This window comes from Salvelinus alpinus, chromosome 5 (assembly GCF_045679555.1).
Source record: "Salvelinus alpinus chromosome 5, SLU_Salpinus.1, whole genome shotgun sequence".
Lineage (NCBI taxonomy): Eukaryota > Metazoa > Chordata > Actinopteri > Salmoniformes > Salmonidae > Salvelinus > Salvelinus alpinus.
Window position 1 is genome coordinate 84814644 of NC_092090.1, and position 15218 is coordinate 84829861.

The following is a 15218-nucleotide window of genomic DNA, read 5'->3' on the forward strand; positions in this document are numbered from 1 at the left end:
CAGTACCAAACTCTGTCCAAGTCCCTCTGTGTTTTTCAGTCACACTTACATGGGCCTAAGTGGGTCCCAAAAGGGGGGCATTTCGGACGCAACCATACACATTGTTAGAGTGGAGTACTCTGGATAAACACATAGCTATGGGTGTTTCTGCTCCACATGTCCTTTAGAGCCCAAACCTCTGACCGACATCAGCATTGTTACCAGGGCAGCCGGACACTCAGATATCTCCCGCATCAAGTGAGTCCATCGCTATAGTTCATTTTCTCCCACCTATCTTCCATCTCTCTCTCTCCTTCTGTTCAATCTCTTTTCTGTTCCATCTCTCTGTCTCTGTGTCTTCTCTCTCTCTCTGTGTCTTCTCTATCTTCTGTTCTCTCTCTTCTGTTCTCACTGTGTCTTCTCTCTCTCTCTGTTCCCATACCTTCCTTTCTGCCAACTTTCTCATTGCCTGTCTCTATATCTTCCACCCCCTGACTTCGTCAGGTATTTCATGGTGCTGATCCAGGAGATGGACTTGAAGTTGGACCTGGGTTTCCTCTACGCCATCTTGGATCTGTTCACCCCGGAGAACGCCAGCGTGATGACATCAGAGCAGATGGTAAGACCCTGACCTTCCCCTCAATTGACCTCCACACATTACCCCCACTACATACTCGAGGACTGGAGTTTGGAACCAATGATCTAGCATGTGCAAAGAGCCTACAGATCAGGGGTCGGCAACCTCAGGCACGCGTGCCAGCCTTGGCATGCGAGGGTATTTGCCTTGGCAAGCCACCCACCCAAAAAAAGACGATTCTTTTTTTTAAATATATTTTATTTTATTTTTCTTTAAAAAAAACAATTATTGGTGTGCTAAGCCTTGCCTTGACATTTATTATATCACTTATTTTGGTCAGTATTTTTCTTTTATTAAACTGGAGAAAATTATTGAAATTGCATGCACTGGTTTCGAAATTGCATTGGTATTCACTGCAATGTTGTAGTTCCCAAGGTAGGTCAATCCTGATTAGCCAGTGGGCTTTCATGATTTTGCAGGAGTTTCATATTATTAGTTCAGTGCAAGAGGACCTGCCTCGCCTCTCCCGACAAATTCAAAACCAAGACAGCACTGAAGATGAGAGCTAGCAAGCCTTCTTTTGTTATTTAAAGAAGTTCAGGGCGCAAAATGTAAAGAAAAGTAAGGCAGATGTCCACTCATTTATTCCCTCTTGGACAAAGGAATATGGAAGGGCTGGCCTGTTTGTGATCTCTGTTGTAAAACTGTTGTTTGTCGGACATCAAGTGTACGCCGTCATTTTGAAACGAGACGGGAGAAAAACTTGAAGGATGAGGCGGAAAAGGAATCAAAAGGGCTGTGTCCAGGTATGATAAGCAAGCAGTTATGTTTACAAATCTACATGCAGTCAAATCAAGCTACAGAGGGGAGCTACAAAGTTGCCCTGTACATTGCTAAACATGGAAAAACATTTACGAATGGGGAATATATCAAGGAGGCTTTCCTCAGTAGTTTGCAGGCTTTATTTGATGGATTGCCTAACAAAGACACAATCATCTCAAAGATAAAAGGCATGCCTGTGTCTGCCAGAACTGTTGAAAGGCGCGTTACCGAGATGTTTGAAAAGCAGCAAACTGTAGCGTTGAAAGATGCACCTGTGTGGCTCTTGATGAGAGTGTGGATGTGAATGACATTCCACGTCTGGCAGTTGTTGCAAGATACTGTGACTCAGAGCCGGTACGTGAGGAGCTACTTTGTCTATAAGATACTGTGACCCAGAACAGGTACGTGAGGAGCTGCTTTGTCTATAACCCATGCATGGTACTACTAAAGGGGACGATGTAGCAAAGGCCTTCACAGATCATTTTGAGGAGAGAGGTGTCTATTAAAAACATATTCGCTATTACAACTGACGGTGCCTCCACTATGGTGGGAAACATAAAGGATTCACAAAGCTGATTGAAGATAAGATTGGCCACCGTGTGGTTAAATGTCACTGTATCATTCACCAATAGAATCTGTGTTCCAAGATTAAGCACTACGGGCTTAATCTTGGACAGCGCCTCTGTTTAGCGAGCTATGGAATTCTTCAGTTTGTGAGCAATTAGATATTCAACAGACACAGTTAGTTGTAATGCACATATGAAAATCATAACTTGCACGCAGATCGTAAAAAATCTTAGGATAAATTGTTAATTGGCACTCCACACAAAAGGTTGCCGACCCCTGCTATAGACCTTTTCAACTGTCCAAACAATAACACGTTCTACACTGAACAAAAATATAAACGCAACATGTAAAGTGTTGTTCCCATGTTTTTTGAGCTGAAATAAAAGATCCCAGACATTTTCCATATGCACAAAAAGTATTTATCTCAAATGTTTTGCACAAATTTGTTTACATCGCTGTTAGTGAGCATTTCTGCTTTGCCAAGATAATCCATCCACCTGACAGGTGTGGCATATCAAGAAGCTAATTAAACAGCATGATCATTACTCATTGTCATTACACAGGTGCACCTTGTGCTGGGGACAATAAAAGGCAACTCTAAAATGTGCAGTTTTGTCACACAACACAATGCTACAGATGTCTCAAGTTTTGAGGGAGCGTGCATTTGGCATGCTAACTGTAGGGATGTCCACCAGAGCTGTTGCCAGAGAACTTAATGTTAATTTCTCTACCCTAAGTTGCCTCCAACGTCCTTTTTAGAGAATTTGGCCGTATGGCCAACCAGCGTCACAAATGCAGACCAACGTGTAACTGCGCCAGCCCAGGACCTCCACATCTGGGTTCTTCACCTGCGGGATCATCCGAGACCAGCCACCCGTACAGCTGGTGAAACTGTGGGTTTGCACAACCGAATAATTTTTGCACAAACCGTCTAGCGGAAGCTCATCTGCGTGCTCGTCGTCCTCACCAGGGTCTTTACCTGACTGCAGTTCAGCGTTGTAACTGACTTCAATGGGCAAATGCTCACCTTCAATGGGCACTGGCACGCTGGAGAAGTGTGCTCTTCACAGACGAATCCCGGTTTCAACTGTACTGGGCAGATGGCAGACAGCATGTATGGCGGCGTGTGGGCGAACGATTTGCTGATGCCAACATTGTGAACAGAGTGCCCCATGGTGGCGGTGGGGTTATGGTATGGGCAGGCATAAGCTACGGACAACAAACACAATTACATTTTATCAATGGCAATTTGAATTCACAGAGATACTGTGACGAGATCCTGAGGCACATTGTCGTGCCATTCATCCGCCGACATCACCTAATGTTTAATAATGATAATGCACGGCCCCATGTCGCAAGAATCTGTACACAATTCATGGAAGCTGAAAATGTCCCAGTTCTTCCATGGCGTGCATACTCACCAGACATGTCACCCATTGAGCATGTTTGGGAGGCTCTGGATTCATGTGTACGACAGCGTGTTCCAGTTCCCGCCAGTATCCAGCAACTTTGCACAGCTATTGAAGAGGAGTGTGACAACATTCCACAGGCCAAAATCAACAGCCTGATCAACTCAATGTGAAGTAGGTGTCGTGCTGCATCAGGCAAATGGGGGTCACCAGATACTGACTGGTTTTCTGATCCACACCACTACCTCCACGCCATCATGTGGTGCTGTCACCCACCCTGAGACCTAAAGTACTGTTATCCTAGCCTAACCAAGATCATGGGTTTGGTAGGATAATTGATGCTGCTTTGTGGGTATGAAGTGCTGTTTTAGAGAGGGGTTGCATCTTAGGTCAGCCATATACAGGGATTGTTACACCCACACCAATGATCAAGGACATCGGCTACAAATCTGTGTAATATCATCAAATAAAATGAGAGTGAGTGACAACCAAATAAGAGACAAAAAGGGAATGTTCACTGACCAAAAAATACGTTATACTTAAATTCAAGAATCAACACTGTATTTCCTATCATACAAAGAACGCCTATGTAAACAGTTAATGGGTTTAGACATTCATCTTACTCCAAAACAAGAGATTACATTTACATTTAAGTCATTTAGCAGACGCTCTTATCCAGAGCGACTTACAAATTGGTGCATTCACCTTATGACATCCAGTGGAACAGCCACTTTACAATAGTGCATCTAAATCTTTTAAGGGGGGGGGGTGAGAAGGATTACTTTATCCTATCCTAGGTATTCCTTAAAGAGGTGGGGTTTCAGGTGTCTCCGGAAGGTGGTGATTGACTCCGCTGTCCTGGCGTCGTGAGGGAGTTTGTTCCACCATTGGGGGGCCAGAGCAGCGAACAGTTTTGACTGGGCTGAGCGGGAACTGTACTTCCTCAGTGGTAGGGAGGCGAGCAGGCCAGAGGTGGATGAACGCAGTGCCCTTGTTTGGGTGTAGGGCCTGATCAGAGCCTGGAGGTACTGAGGTGCCGTTCCCCTCACAGCTCCGTAGGCAAGCACCATGGTCTTGTAGCGGATGCGAGCTTCAACTGGAAGCCAGTGGAGAGAGCGGAGGAGCGGGGTGACGTGAGAGAACTTGGGAAGGTTGAACACCAGACGGGCTGCGGCGTTCTGGATGAGTTGTAGGGGTTTAATGGCACAGGCAGGGAGCCCAGCCAACAGCGAGTTGCAGTAATCCAGACGGGAGATGACAAGTGCCTGGATTAGGACCTGCGCCGCTTCCTGTGTGAGGCAGGGTCGTACTCTGCGGATGTTGTAGAGCATGAACCTACAGGAACGGGCCACCGCCTTGATGTTAGTTGAGAACGACAGGGTGTTGTCCAGGATCACGCCAAGGTTCTTAGCGCTCTGGGAGGAGGACACAATGGAGTTGTCAACCGTGATGGCGAGATCATGGAACGGGCAGTCCTTCCCCGGGAGGAAGAGCAGCTCCGTCTTGCCGAGGTTCAGCTTGAGGTGGTGATCCGTCATCCACACTGATATGTCTGCCAGACATGCAGAGATGCGATTCGCCACCTGGTCATCAGAAGGGGGAAAGGAGAAGATTAGTTGTGTGTCGTCTGCATAGCAATGATAGGAGAGACCATGTGAGGTTATGACAGAGCCAAGTGACTTGGTGTATAGCTAGAATAGGAGAGGGCCTAGAACAGAGCCCTGGGGGACACCAGTGGTGAGAGCACGTGGTGAGGAGACAGATTCTCGCCACGCCACCTGGTAGGAGCGACCTGTCAGGTAGGACGCAATCCAAGCGTGGGCCGCGCCGGAGATGCCCAACTCGGAGAGGGTGGAGAGGAGGATCTGATGGTTCACAGTATCGAAGGCAGCCGATAGGTCTAGAAGGATGAGAGCAGAGGAGAGAGAGTTAGCTTTAGCAGTGCGGAGCGCCTCCGTGATACAGAGAAGAGCAGTCTCAGTTGAATGACTAGTCTTGAAACCTGACTGATTTGGATCAAGAAGGTCATTCTGAGAGAGATAGCGGGAGAGCTGGCCAAGGACGGCACGTTCAAGAGTTTTGGAGAGAAAAGAAAGAAGGGATACTGGTCTGTAGTTGTTGACATCGGAGGGATCGAGTGTAGGTTTTTTCAGAAGGGGTGCAACTCTCGCTCTCTTGAAGACGGAAGGGACGTAGGCAGCGGTCAGGGATGAGTTGATGAGCGAGGTGAGGTAAGGGAGAAGGTCTCCGGAAATGGTCTGGAGAAGAGAGGAGGGGATAGGGTCAAGCGGGCAGGTTGTTGGGCGGCCGGCCGTCACAAGACGCGAGATTTCATCTGGAGAGAGAGGGGAGAAAGAGGTCAGAGCACAGGGTAGGGCAGTGTGAGCAGAACCAGCGGTGTCGTTTGACTTAGCAAACGAGGATCGGATGTCGTCGACCTTCTTTTCAAAATGGTTGACGAAGTCATCTGCAGAGAGGGAGGAGGGGGGGAGGATTCAGGAGGGAGGAGAAGGTGGCAAAGAGCTTCCTAGGGTTAGAGGCAGATGCTTGGAATTTAGAGTGGTAGAAAGTGGCTTTAGCAGCAGGGACAGAAGAGGAAAATGTAGAGAGGAGGGAGTGAAAGGATGCCAGGTCCGCAGGGAGGCGAGTTTTCCTCCATTTCCGCTCGGCTGCCCGGAGCCCTGTTCTGTGAGCTCGCAATGAGTCGTCGAGCCACGGAGCGGGAGGGGAGGACCGAGCCGGCCTGGAGGATAGGGGACAGAGAGAGTCAAAGGATGCAGAAAGGGAGGAGAGGAGGGTTGAGGAGGCAGAATCAGGAGATAGGTTGGAGAAGGTTTGAGCAGAGGGAAGAGATGATAGGATGGAAGAGGAGAGAGTAGCGGGGGAGAGAGAGCGAAGGTTGGGACGGCGCGATACCATCCGAGTAGGGGCAGTGTGGGAAGTGTTGGATGAGAGCGAGAGGGAAAAGGATACAAGGTAGTGGTCGGAGACTTGGAGGGGAGTTGCAATGAGGTTAGTGGAAGAACAGCATCTAGTAAAGATGAGGTCGAGCGTATTGCCTGCCTTGTGAGTAGGGGGGAAGGTGAGAGGGTGAGGTCAAAAGAGGAGAGGAGTGGAAAGAAGGAGGCAGAGAGGAATGAGTCAAAGGTAGACGTGGGGAGGTTAAAGTCGCCCAGAACTGTGAGAGGTGAGCCGTCCTCAGGAAAGGAGCTTATCAAGGCATCAAGCTCATTGATGAACTCTCCGAGGGAACCTGGAGGGCGATAAATGATAAGGATGTTAAGCTTGAAAGGGCTGGTAACTGTGACAGCATGGAATTCAAAGGAGGCGATAGACAGATGGGTAAGGGGAGAAAGAGAGAATGACCACTTGGGAGAGATGAGGATCCCGGTGCCACCACCCCGCTGACCAGAAGCTCTCGGGGTGTGCGAGAACACGTGGGCGGACGAAGAGAGAGCAGTAGGAGTAGCAGTGTTATCTGTGGTGATCCATGTTTCCGTCAGTGCCAAGAAGTCGAGGGACTGGAGGGAGGCATAGGCTGAGATGAACTCTGCCTTGTTGGCCGCAGATCGGCAGTTCCAGAGGCTACCGGAGACCTGGAACTCCACGTGGGTCGTGCGCGCTGGGACCACCAGATTAGGGTGGCCGCGGCCACGCGGTGTGGAGCGTTTGTATGGTCTGTGCAGAGAGGAGAGAACAGGGATAGACAGACACATAGTTGACAGGCTACAGAAGAGGCTACGCTAATGCAAAGGAGATTCGAATGACAACTGGACTACACGTCTCGAATGTTCAGAAAGTTAAGCTTACGTAGCAAGAATCTTATTGACTAAAATGATTAAAATGATACAGTACTGCTGAAGTAGGCTAGCTGGCAGTGGCTGCGTTGTTGACTTTGTAGGCTAGCTGGCAGTGGCTGCGTTGTTGACACTGCACTAATCAAGTCGTTCCGTTGAGTGTAATAGTTTCTACAGTGCTGCTATTCGGGGGCTAGCTGGCTAGCTAGCAGTGTTGATTACGTTACGTTGCGTTAAAAGAACGACAATAGCTGGCTAGCTAACCTAGAAAATCGCTCTAGACTACACAATTATCTTTGATACAAAGACGGCTATGTAGCTAGCTATGTAGCTAGCTACGATCAAACAAATCAAACCGTTGTACTGTAATGAAATGAAATGAAAATGTGATACTACCTGTGGAGCGAAGCGGAATGCGACCGGGTTGTTGAGTGCGGAAGTTCTATTCGGTAGACGTTGGCTAGCTGTTGGCTAGCTAGCAGTGTCTCCTACGTTAAGGACGATAAATAGCTGGCTAGCTAACCTCTGTAAATTAAGATAATCACTCTAAAACTACACACTCTAAACTCCACAATTATCTTGGATACGAAGACAGCAAAGACAACTATGTAGCTAGCTAACACTACACTAATCAAGTCGTTCAGTTGAGTGTAATAGTTTCTACAGTGCTGCTATTCGGTAGACGTTTTCTAGCTGGCTAGCTGCTGGGCAGATAGCAGTGTAGACTACGTTAGGACGACGGAATACGATAATTACGCAATTATCTTTGATACAAAGACGGCTATGTAGCTAGCTAAAAAGAAATTGCTAAGATTAGACAAATCAAACCGTTGTACTATAATGAAATGTAATGAAATGTAATGAAAAGTTATACTACCTGCGGACCAAAGTGCGAATGCGACCGCTCGCTCCAACCCGGAAGTGTCTCCCTAACTATTCAAGAGATGATTGAATAGTTAAATGAATAGTGTCTAATACAAATAATAAGCAGAATGGCTGGGCTGGAACAGAAACCTGCACACCCAGTAGCTAGATCTCTAGGAGCAAGAGAAACTACAGTGTATATAACCCGTTGGAGATATACCCTTCAGTCTCTCCAGGACTTGAGACTCTCTTTGTGACCTTCATCTGCAGAGTTCGCAGGTCTCTGTATCGGAGGTTAGAAAACATAGAAATTAGACTAGGACTTGCTTCATTATTCTCAAGTAATATAACATTTGTTGTTTCATTTTTCTATAATTTGTCATAGTTCTCTCTTTGGGACTGAACATCTGTTCATTAGCTAGCTAGCTTAGCTACTATCTAGTTAGCTAACATTGTTTTTAGCAGATCAAGCTAACGTTTGTGTCATTAAAATAACAAATATTGGATGGCTGTCTATCCTATTTACATGTACTTAGCTGACGTTACCTAGAATATATAGTTAACTTGATAAACAACTTACCCTTGTACACACATCCTGCTGCTGACATTACTATCTTTGCAGGCAATGCAGCCCGCTGCGATGCTTCTTTGGGAAATCTATCAACTTTTAATATTCTGAAATAGATTTGTCCCCGGACGTAAGAACCATCCTACCTGCGAATACTATGAAAACAACAAGACTAAATTTAGAACTGTGACGAAACAGCTGTTGTTTACAAAAGCAATTGAAGTTATTTTCGAGTTCCTGGGTTCACTTCCGCTCCTCGTCAATATCTCTCTCCTCTCCCTCGGTGGTGTTCAGGTGGAGTTGTTTGAGAAGGACATTGAGTATCTGAAGACTGAGCTGAACAACATCTCAGCCGCTGACACGTCCCCTATCAGTCTCTATGAGTACTTCCACATCTCTCCCATCAAGGTGAGCGTCAGTGTCATTACAGTGCATTTACTACTTATATGCTATATTACGTTAGGGCCATGAGATTTTCCAGACAGCATGGCTTGACCAGTAGGCCATCTAGTCATGAACTGTTATTGGCCAGTTATGCACCATAGCAATGGATTCTATCATGAGATGATGTAGCTATAGCAAGGTGTGTTTGTGTTTGTTTGGCAGTTGCACCTGAGTTTGTCTTTGAGTTCTGGAGGAGAGGATGGTAATAAGGAGAAGAGGGAGACCGAGGTCATTCCTGTCCAATCCCTCAATCTGCTGCTGAAGAGCATCGGAGCAACCCTCACTGATGTGCAGGACGTCGTCTTCAAGTATGGACACATACAATGGCACACGCACGCACACACATACATACATACATATACAGTACCAGTCAAAAGTTTGGACACACCTACTCATTCCAGGGTTTTTCTATATTTTTACTATTTTCTACATTGTAGAATAATAGTGAAGACATCAAAACTATGAAATAACACATATGGAATCATGTAGTAACCAAAAAAGTGTTAAACAAATCAAAATATATTTGAGATTCTTCAAAGTAGCCCCCCTTGGCTTGATGCCAGCTTTGCACACTCTTGGCATTCTCTCAACCAGCTTATATATATATATATATATGTACAGTGGGGAGAACAAGTATTTGATACACTGCCGATTTTGCAGGTTTTCCTACTTACAAAGCATGTAGACGTCTGTCATTTTTATCATAGGTACACTTCAACTGTGAGAGACGGAATCTAAAACAAAAATCCAGAAAATCACATTGTATGATTTTTAAGTAATTAATTTGCATTTTATTGCATGACATAAGTATTTGATCACCTACCAACCAGTAAGAATTCCGGCTCTCACAGACCTGTTAGTTTTTCTTTAAGAAGCCCTCCTGTTCTCCACTCATTACCTGTATTAACTGCACCTGTTTGAACTCGTTACCTGTATAAAAGACACCTGTCCACACACTCAATCAAACAGACTCCAACCTCTCCACAATGGCCAAGACCAGAGAGCTGTGTAAGTACATCAGGGATAAGATTGTAGACCTGCACAAGGCTGGGATGGGCTACAGGACAATAGGCAAGCAGCTTGGTGAGAAGGCAACAACTGTTGGCGCAATTATTAGAAAATGGAAGAAGTTCAAGATGACGGTCAATCACCCTCGGTCTGGGGCTCCATGCAAGATCTTACCTCGTGGGGCATCAATGATCATGAGGAAGGTGAGGGATCAGCCAAGAACTACACGGCAGGACCTGGTCAATGACCTGAAGAGAGCTGGGACCACAGCCTCAAAGAAAACCATTAGTAACACACTACGCCGTCATGGATTAAAATCCTGCAGCGCACGCAAGGTCCCCCTGCTCAAGCCAGCGCATGTCCAGGCCCGTCTGAAGTTTGCCAATGACCATCTGGATGATCCAGAGGAGGAATGGGAGAAGGTCATGTGGTCTGATGAGACAAAAATATAGCTTTTTGGTCTAAACTCCACTCGCCGTGTTTGGAGGAAGAAGAAGGATGAGTACAACCCCAAGAACACCATCCCAACCGTGAAGCATGGAGGTGGAAACATCATTCTTTGGGGATGCTTTTCTGCAAAGGGGACAGGACGACTGCACCGTATTGAGGGGAGGATGGATGGGGCCATGTATCGCGAGATCTTGGCCAACAACCTCCTTCCCTCAGTAAGAGCATTGAAGATGGGTCGTGGCTGGGTCTTCCAGCATGACAACAACCCAAAACACACAGCCAGGGCAACCAAGGAGTGGCTCCGTAAGAAGCATCTCAAGGTCCTGGAGTGGCCTAGCCAGTCTCCAGACCTGAACCCAATAGAAAATCTTTGGAGGGAACTGAAAGTCCGTATTGCCCAGCGACAGCCCCGAAACCTGAAGGATCTGGAGAAGGTCTGTATGGAGGAGTGGGCCAAAATCCCTGCTGCAGTGTGTGCAAACCTGGTCAAGAACTACAGGAAACGTATGATCTCTGTAATTGCAAACAAAGGTTTCTGTACCAAATATTAAGTTCTGCTTTTCTGATGTATCAAATACTTATGTCATACAATAAAATGCAAATTAATTACTTAAAAATCATACAATGTGATTTTCTGGATTTTTGTTTTAGATTCCGTCTCCCACAGTTGAAGTGTACCTATGATAAAAATTACAGACCTCTACATGCTTTGTAAGTAGGAAAACCTGCAAAATCAGCAGTGTATCAAATACTTGTTCTCCCCACTGTATATATACAAACATACATACATACATACATACAGTATATCACAAAAGTGAGTACACCCCTCACATTTTTGTAAATATTTGAGTATATCTTTTCATGTGACAACTCTGAAGAAATGACACTTTGCTACAATGTAAAGTAGTGAGTGTACAGCTTGTATGACAGTGTAAATTTGCTGTCCCCTCAAAATAACTCAACCATTAATGTCTAAACCGCTGGCAACAAAAGTGAGTACACCCCTAAGTGAAAATGTCCAAATTGGGCCCAAAGTGTCAATATTTTGTGTGGCCACCATCATTTTCCAGCACTGCCTTAACCCTCTTGGGCATGGAGTTCACCAGAGCGTCACAGGTTGCCACTGGAGTCCTCTTCCACTCCTCCATGACGACATCACGGAGCTGGTGGATGTTAGAGACCTTGCACTCCTCCACCTTCCGTTTGAGGATGCCCCACAGATGCTCAATAGGGTTTAGGTCTGGAGACATGCTTGGCCAGTCCATCACCTTTACCCTCAGCTTCTTTAGCAAGGCAGTGGTCGTCTTGGAGGTGTGTTTGGGGTCGTTATCATGTTGGAATACTGCCCTGCGGCCCAGTCTCCGAAGGGAGGGGATCATGCTCTGCTTCAGTATGTCACAGTACATGTTGGCATTCATGGTTCCCTCAATGAACTGTAGCTCCCCAGTGCCGGCAGCACTCATGCAGCCCCAGACCATGACACTCCCACCACCATGCTTGTCTTTGTACTCCTCACCTGGTTGCTGCCACACACGCTTGACACCATCTGAACCAAATAAGTTTATCTTGGTCTCTTCAGACCACAGGACATGGTTCCAGTAATCCATGTCCTTAGTCTGCTTGTCTTCAGCAAACTGTTTGCGGGCTTTCTTGTGCATCATCTTTAGAAGAGGCTTCCTTCTGGGACGACAGCCATGCAGACCAATTTGATGCAGTGTACGGCATATGGTCTGAGCACTGACAGGCTGACCCCCCACCCTTTCAACCTCTGCAGCAATGCTGGCGGCACTCATACGTCTATTTCCCAAAGACAACCTCTGGATATGACGCTGAGCACGTGCACTCAACTTCTTTGGTCGACCATGGCGAGGCCTGTTCTGAGTGGAACCGGTCCAGTTAAACCGCTATATGGTCTTGGCCACCGTGCTGCAGCTCAGTTTCAGGGTCTTGCCAATCTTCTTATAGCCCAGGCCATCTTTATGTAGAGCAACAATTATTTTTTTCAGATCCTCAGAGAGTTCTTTGCCATGAGGTGCCATGTTGAACTTCCAGTGACCAGTCAGTATGAGGGAGTGTGAGAGCGATGACACCAAATTTAACACACCTGCTCCCCATTCACACCTGAGACCTTGTAACACTAACGAGTCACATGACACCGTGGAGGGAAAATGGCTAATTGGGCCCAATTTGGACATTTTCACTTAGGGGTGTACTCACTTTTATTGCCAGCGGTTTAGACATTAATGGCTGTGTGTTGAGTTATTTTGAGGGGACAGCAAATTTACACTGTTATACAAGCTGTACACTCACTACTTTACATTGTAGCAAAGTGTCATTTCTTCAGTGTTGTCACATGAAAAGATATACTCAAATATTTACAAAAATGTGAGGGGTGTACTCACTTTTGTGACATACATACATACATACATACATACATACATACATACATACATACATACATACATACATACATACATACACACACACACCACACACACATACATATACACACAGACGAAGTCGGAAGTTTACTTACACCTTAGCCAAGTACGTTTAAACTTATTTTTTTTACAAAAAGGGGACATGGTAAAATTGAGCTTTGCCAAAAGCAAATAAATAGCATGAAGTGGTTTTGTAGAGTCTCTGTTTCTGTTATATATACACAGACACGCACACCAAACAGCGACTCTACAAAAGCACTTCATGCTATTTATTTGCTTTTGGCAAAGCTTTATTTTACCATGTCCCCTTTTTGTATACATTTACACTAGCGTCTGACCCACTGTCCTTTTCTGTAACTTCCCTAGATTGGCCTATTTCGAGCTGACATTCCAGTTTCGCACTCGCCAGCAACTACAATGGGAGGTCATCAGACACTACTCGAAACAGGTAACATCTCACACACACTCCACTCCAATTGGGAACTAATGGCCAAATCCTAGCAAGTCACTCATTCACTTCAATTAATGGTTTATGTGAAAACTTTTAGTTCCTCTAGTTAGGATCCCCCCCTCCCAACAAGTAATGTAATTACTATGATACACAAGACAACTGAGCCATGTTCCCATCCATGTCTCAGGCGATAAAGCAGATGTATGTGCTGGTATTGGGCTTGGACGTGCTGGGAAACCCCTTTGGACTGATCCGAGGTCTGTCTGCGGGAGTGGAGGCTTTCTTCTATGAGCCCTATCAGGTAAGACCCCAGTGCAACCAGTATGAACCACGCCAGGTCAAACTACGCATGAACTAAATCACTTATAGTGCCAAACACTATAAATGTGTAATACTTGACACAGTGCGGTAGTTATCTGTATAGATGGTATGTATCTGAGTAACTCTGTTTTGGGGTTCTCAAGGGAGCTATCCAGGGACCAGAGGAGTTTGTGGAGGGTATGGCGCTGGGGGTGAAGGCACTGGTTGGAGGAGCAGTGGGTAAGTGCTGTTCTTGTTCATCTCTTTTCTGCTCACCTTGATTCTCCTTAATTCCCTCATTGCCATCCCTCCACTTCAGACTTACTTAACTATATTTACCCCCTGACATTTCTCTCTCGCGCTCTCTCTCTCTTCTTTGTCCTTCTCTTATGGGTCTCTCTCTCTCCCTCCCTTGTGTTCTCTCTCCCCCCTGTCTTCTCTCCCCCCTGTCTTCTCTCTCCCCTGTCTTCTCTCTCCCCTGTCTTCTCTCTCCCCTGTCTTCTAACTCCCCTCTTCTCTCTCCCCTGTCTTCTAACTCCCCTCTTCTCTCTCCCCTGTCTTCTAACTCCCCTCTTCTGTCTTCTAACTCCCCTGTCTTCTAACTCCCCTGTCTTCTCTCTCTCCTGTCTTCTAACTCCCCTCTTCTCTCTCTCCCCTGTCTTCTCTCTCCCCTGTCTTCTAACTCCCCTCTTCTCTCTCTCCCCTGTCTTCTAACTCCCCTCTTCTCTCTCCCCTGTCTTCTAACTCCCCTCTTCTCTCTCCCCTGTCTTCTAACTCCCCTCTTCTCTCTCTCCTGTCTTCTCTCTCTCCCCTGTCTTCTCTCTCCCCTGTCTTTTCTCTCCCCTGTCTTCTAACTCCCCTCTTCTCTCTCTCCCCTGTCTTCTAACTCCCCTCTTCTCTCTCCCCTGTCTTCTAACTCCCCTCTTCTCTCTCCTGTCTTCTCTCTCTCCCCTGTCTTCTAACTCCCCTCTTCTCTCTCCCCTGTCTTCTAACTCCCCTCTTCTCTCTCCCCTGTCTTCTAACTCCCCTCTTCTCTCTCCTGTCTTCTCTCTCTCCCCTGTCTTCTAACTCCCCTATTCTCTCTCCCCTGTCTTCTAACTCCCCTGTCTTCTCTCTCTCCTGTCTTCTAACTCCCCTGTCTTCTAACTCCCCTCTTCTCTTTCTCCCCTGTCTTCTAACTCCCCTCTTCTCTTTCTCCCCTGTCTTCTAACTCCCCTCTTCTCTCTCTCCCCTGTCTTCTAACTCCCCTCTTCTCTCTCCCCTGTCTTCTAACTCCCCTCTTCTCTCTCCTGTCTTCTCTCTCTCCCCTGTCTTCTAACTCCCCTCTTCTCTCTCCCCTGTCTTCTAACTCCCCTCTTCTCTCTCCCCTGTCTTCTAACTCCCCTCTTCTCTCTCTCCCCTGTCTTCTAACTCCCCTCTTCTCTCTCTCCCCTGTCTTCTAACTCCCCTCTTCTCTCTCCCCTGTCTTCTCTCTCCCCTGTCTTCTCTCTCCCCTGTCTTCTAACTCCCCTCTTCTCTCTCCCCCCTGTCTTCTCTCTCCC

The 15218-nt window shown here is 46.6% G+C and overlaps 1 protein-coding gene across 5 annotated transcripts in view; it reads left to right on the top strand.

Moving 5' to 3' along the window:
• The window catches only part of LOC139577092 (intermembrane lipid transfer protein VPS13A-like), a 90394-nt gene that overhangs the window by 50440 nt on the left and 24736 nt on the right, over positions 1 to 15218 (top strand). For all 5 annotated transcript variants that reach the window (XM_071403888.1, XM_071403890.1, XM_071403889.1 and 2 more), the window contains 7 exons: positions 168 to 237; positions 484 to 598; positions 8878 to 8991; positions 9190 to 9335; positions 13293 to 13374; positions 13565 to 13678; positions 13842 to 13917. In XM_071403888.1, coding sequence (XP_071259989.1) covers positions 168 to 237; positions 484 to 598; positions 8878 to 8991; positions 9190 to 9335; positions 13293 to 13374; positions 13565 to 13678; positions 13842 to 13917 — 717 coding nt within the window. The remainder of the gene's footprint in view (positions 1 to 167; positions 238 to 483; positions 599 to 8877; positions 8992 to 9189; positions 9336 to 13292; positions 13375 to 13564; positions 13679 to 13841; positions 13918 to 15218) is intronic.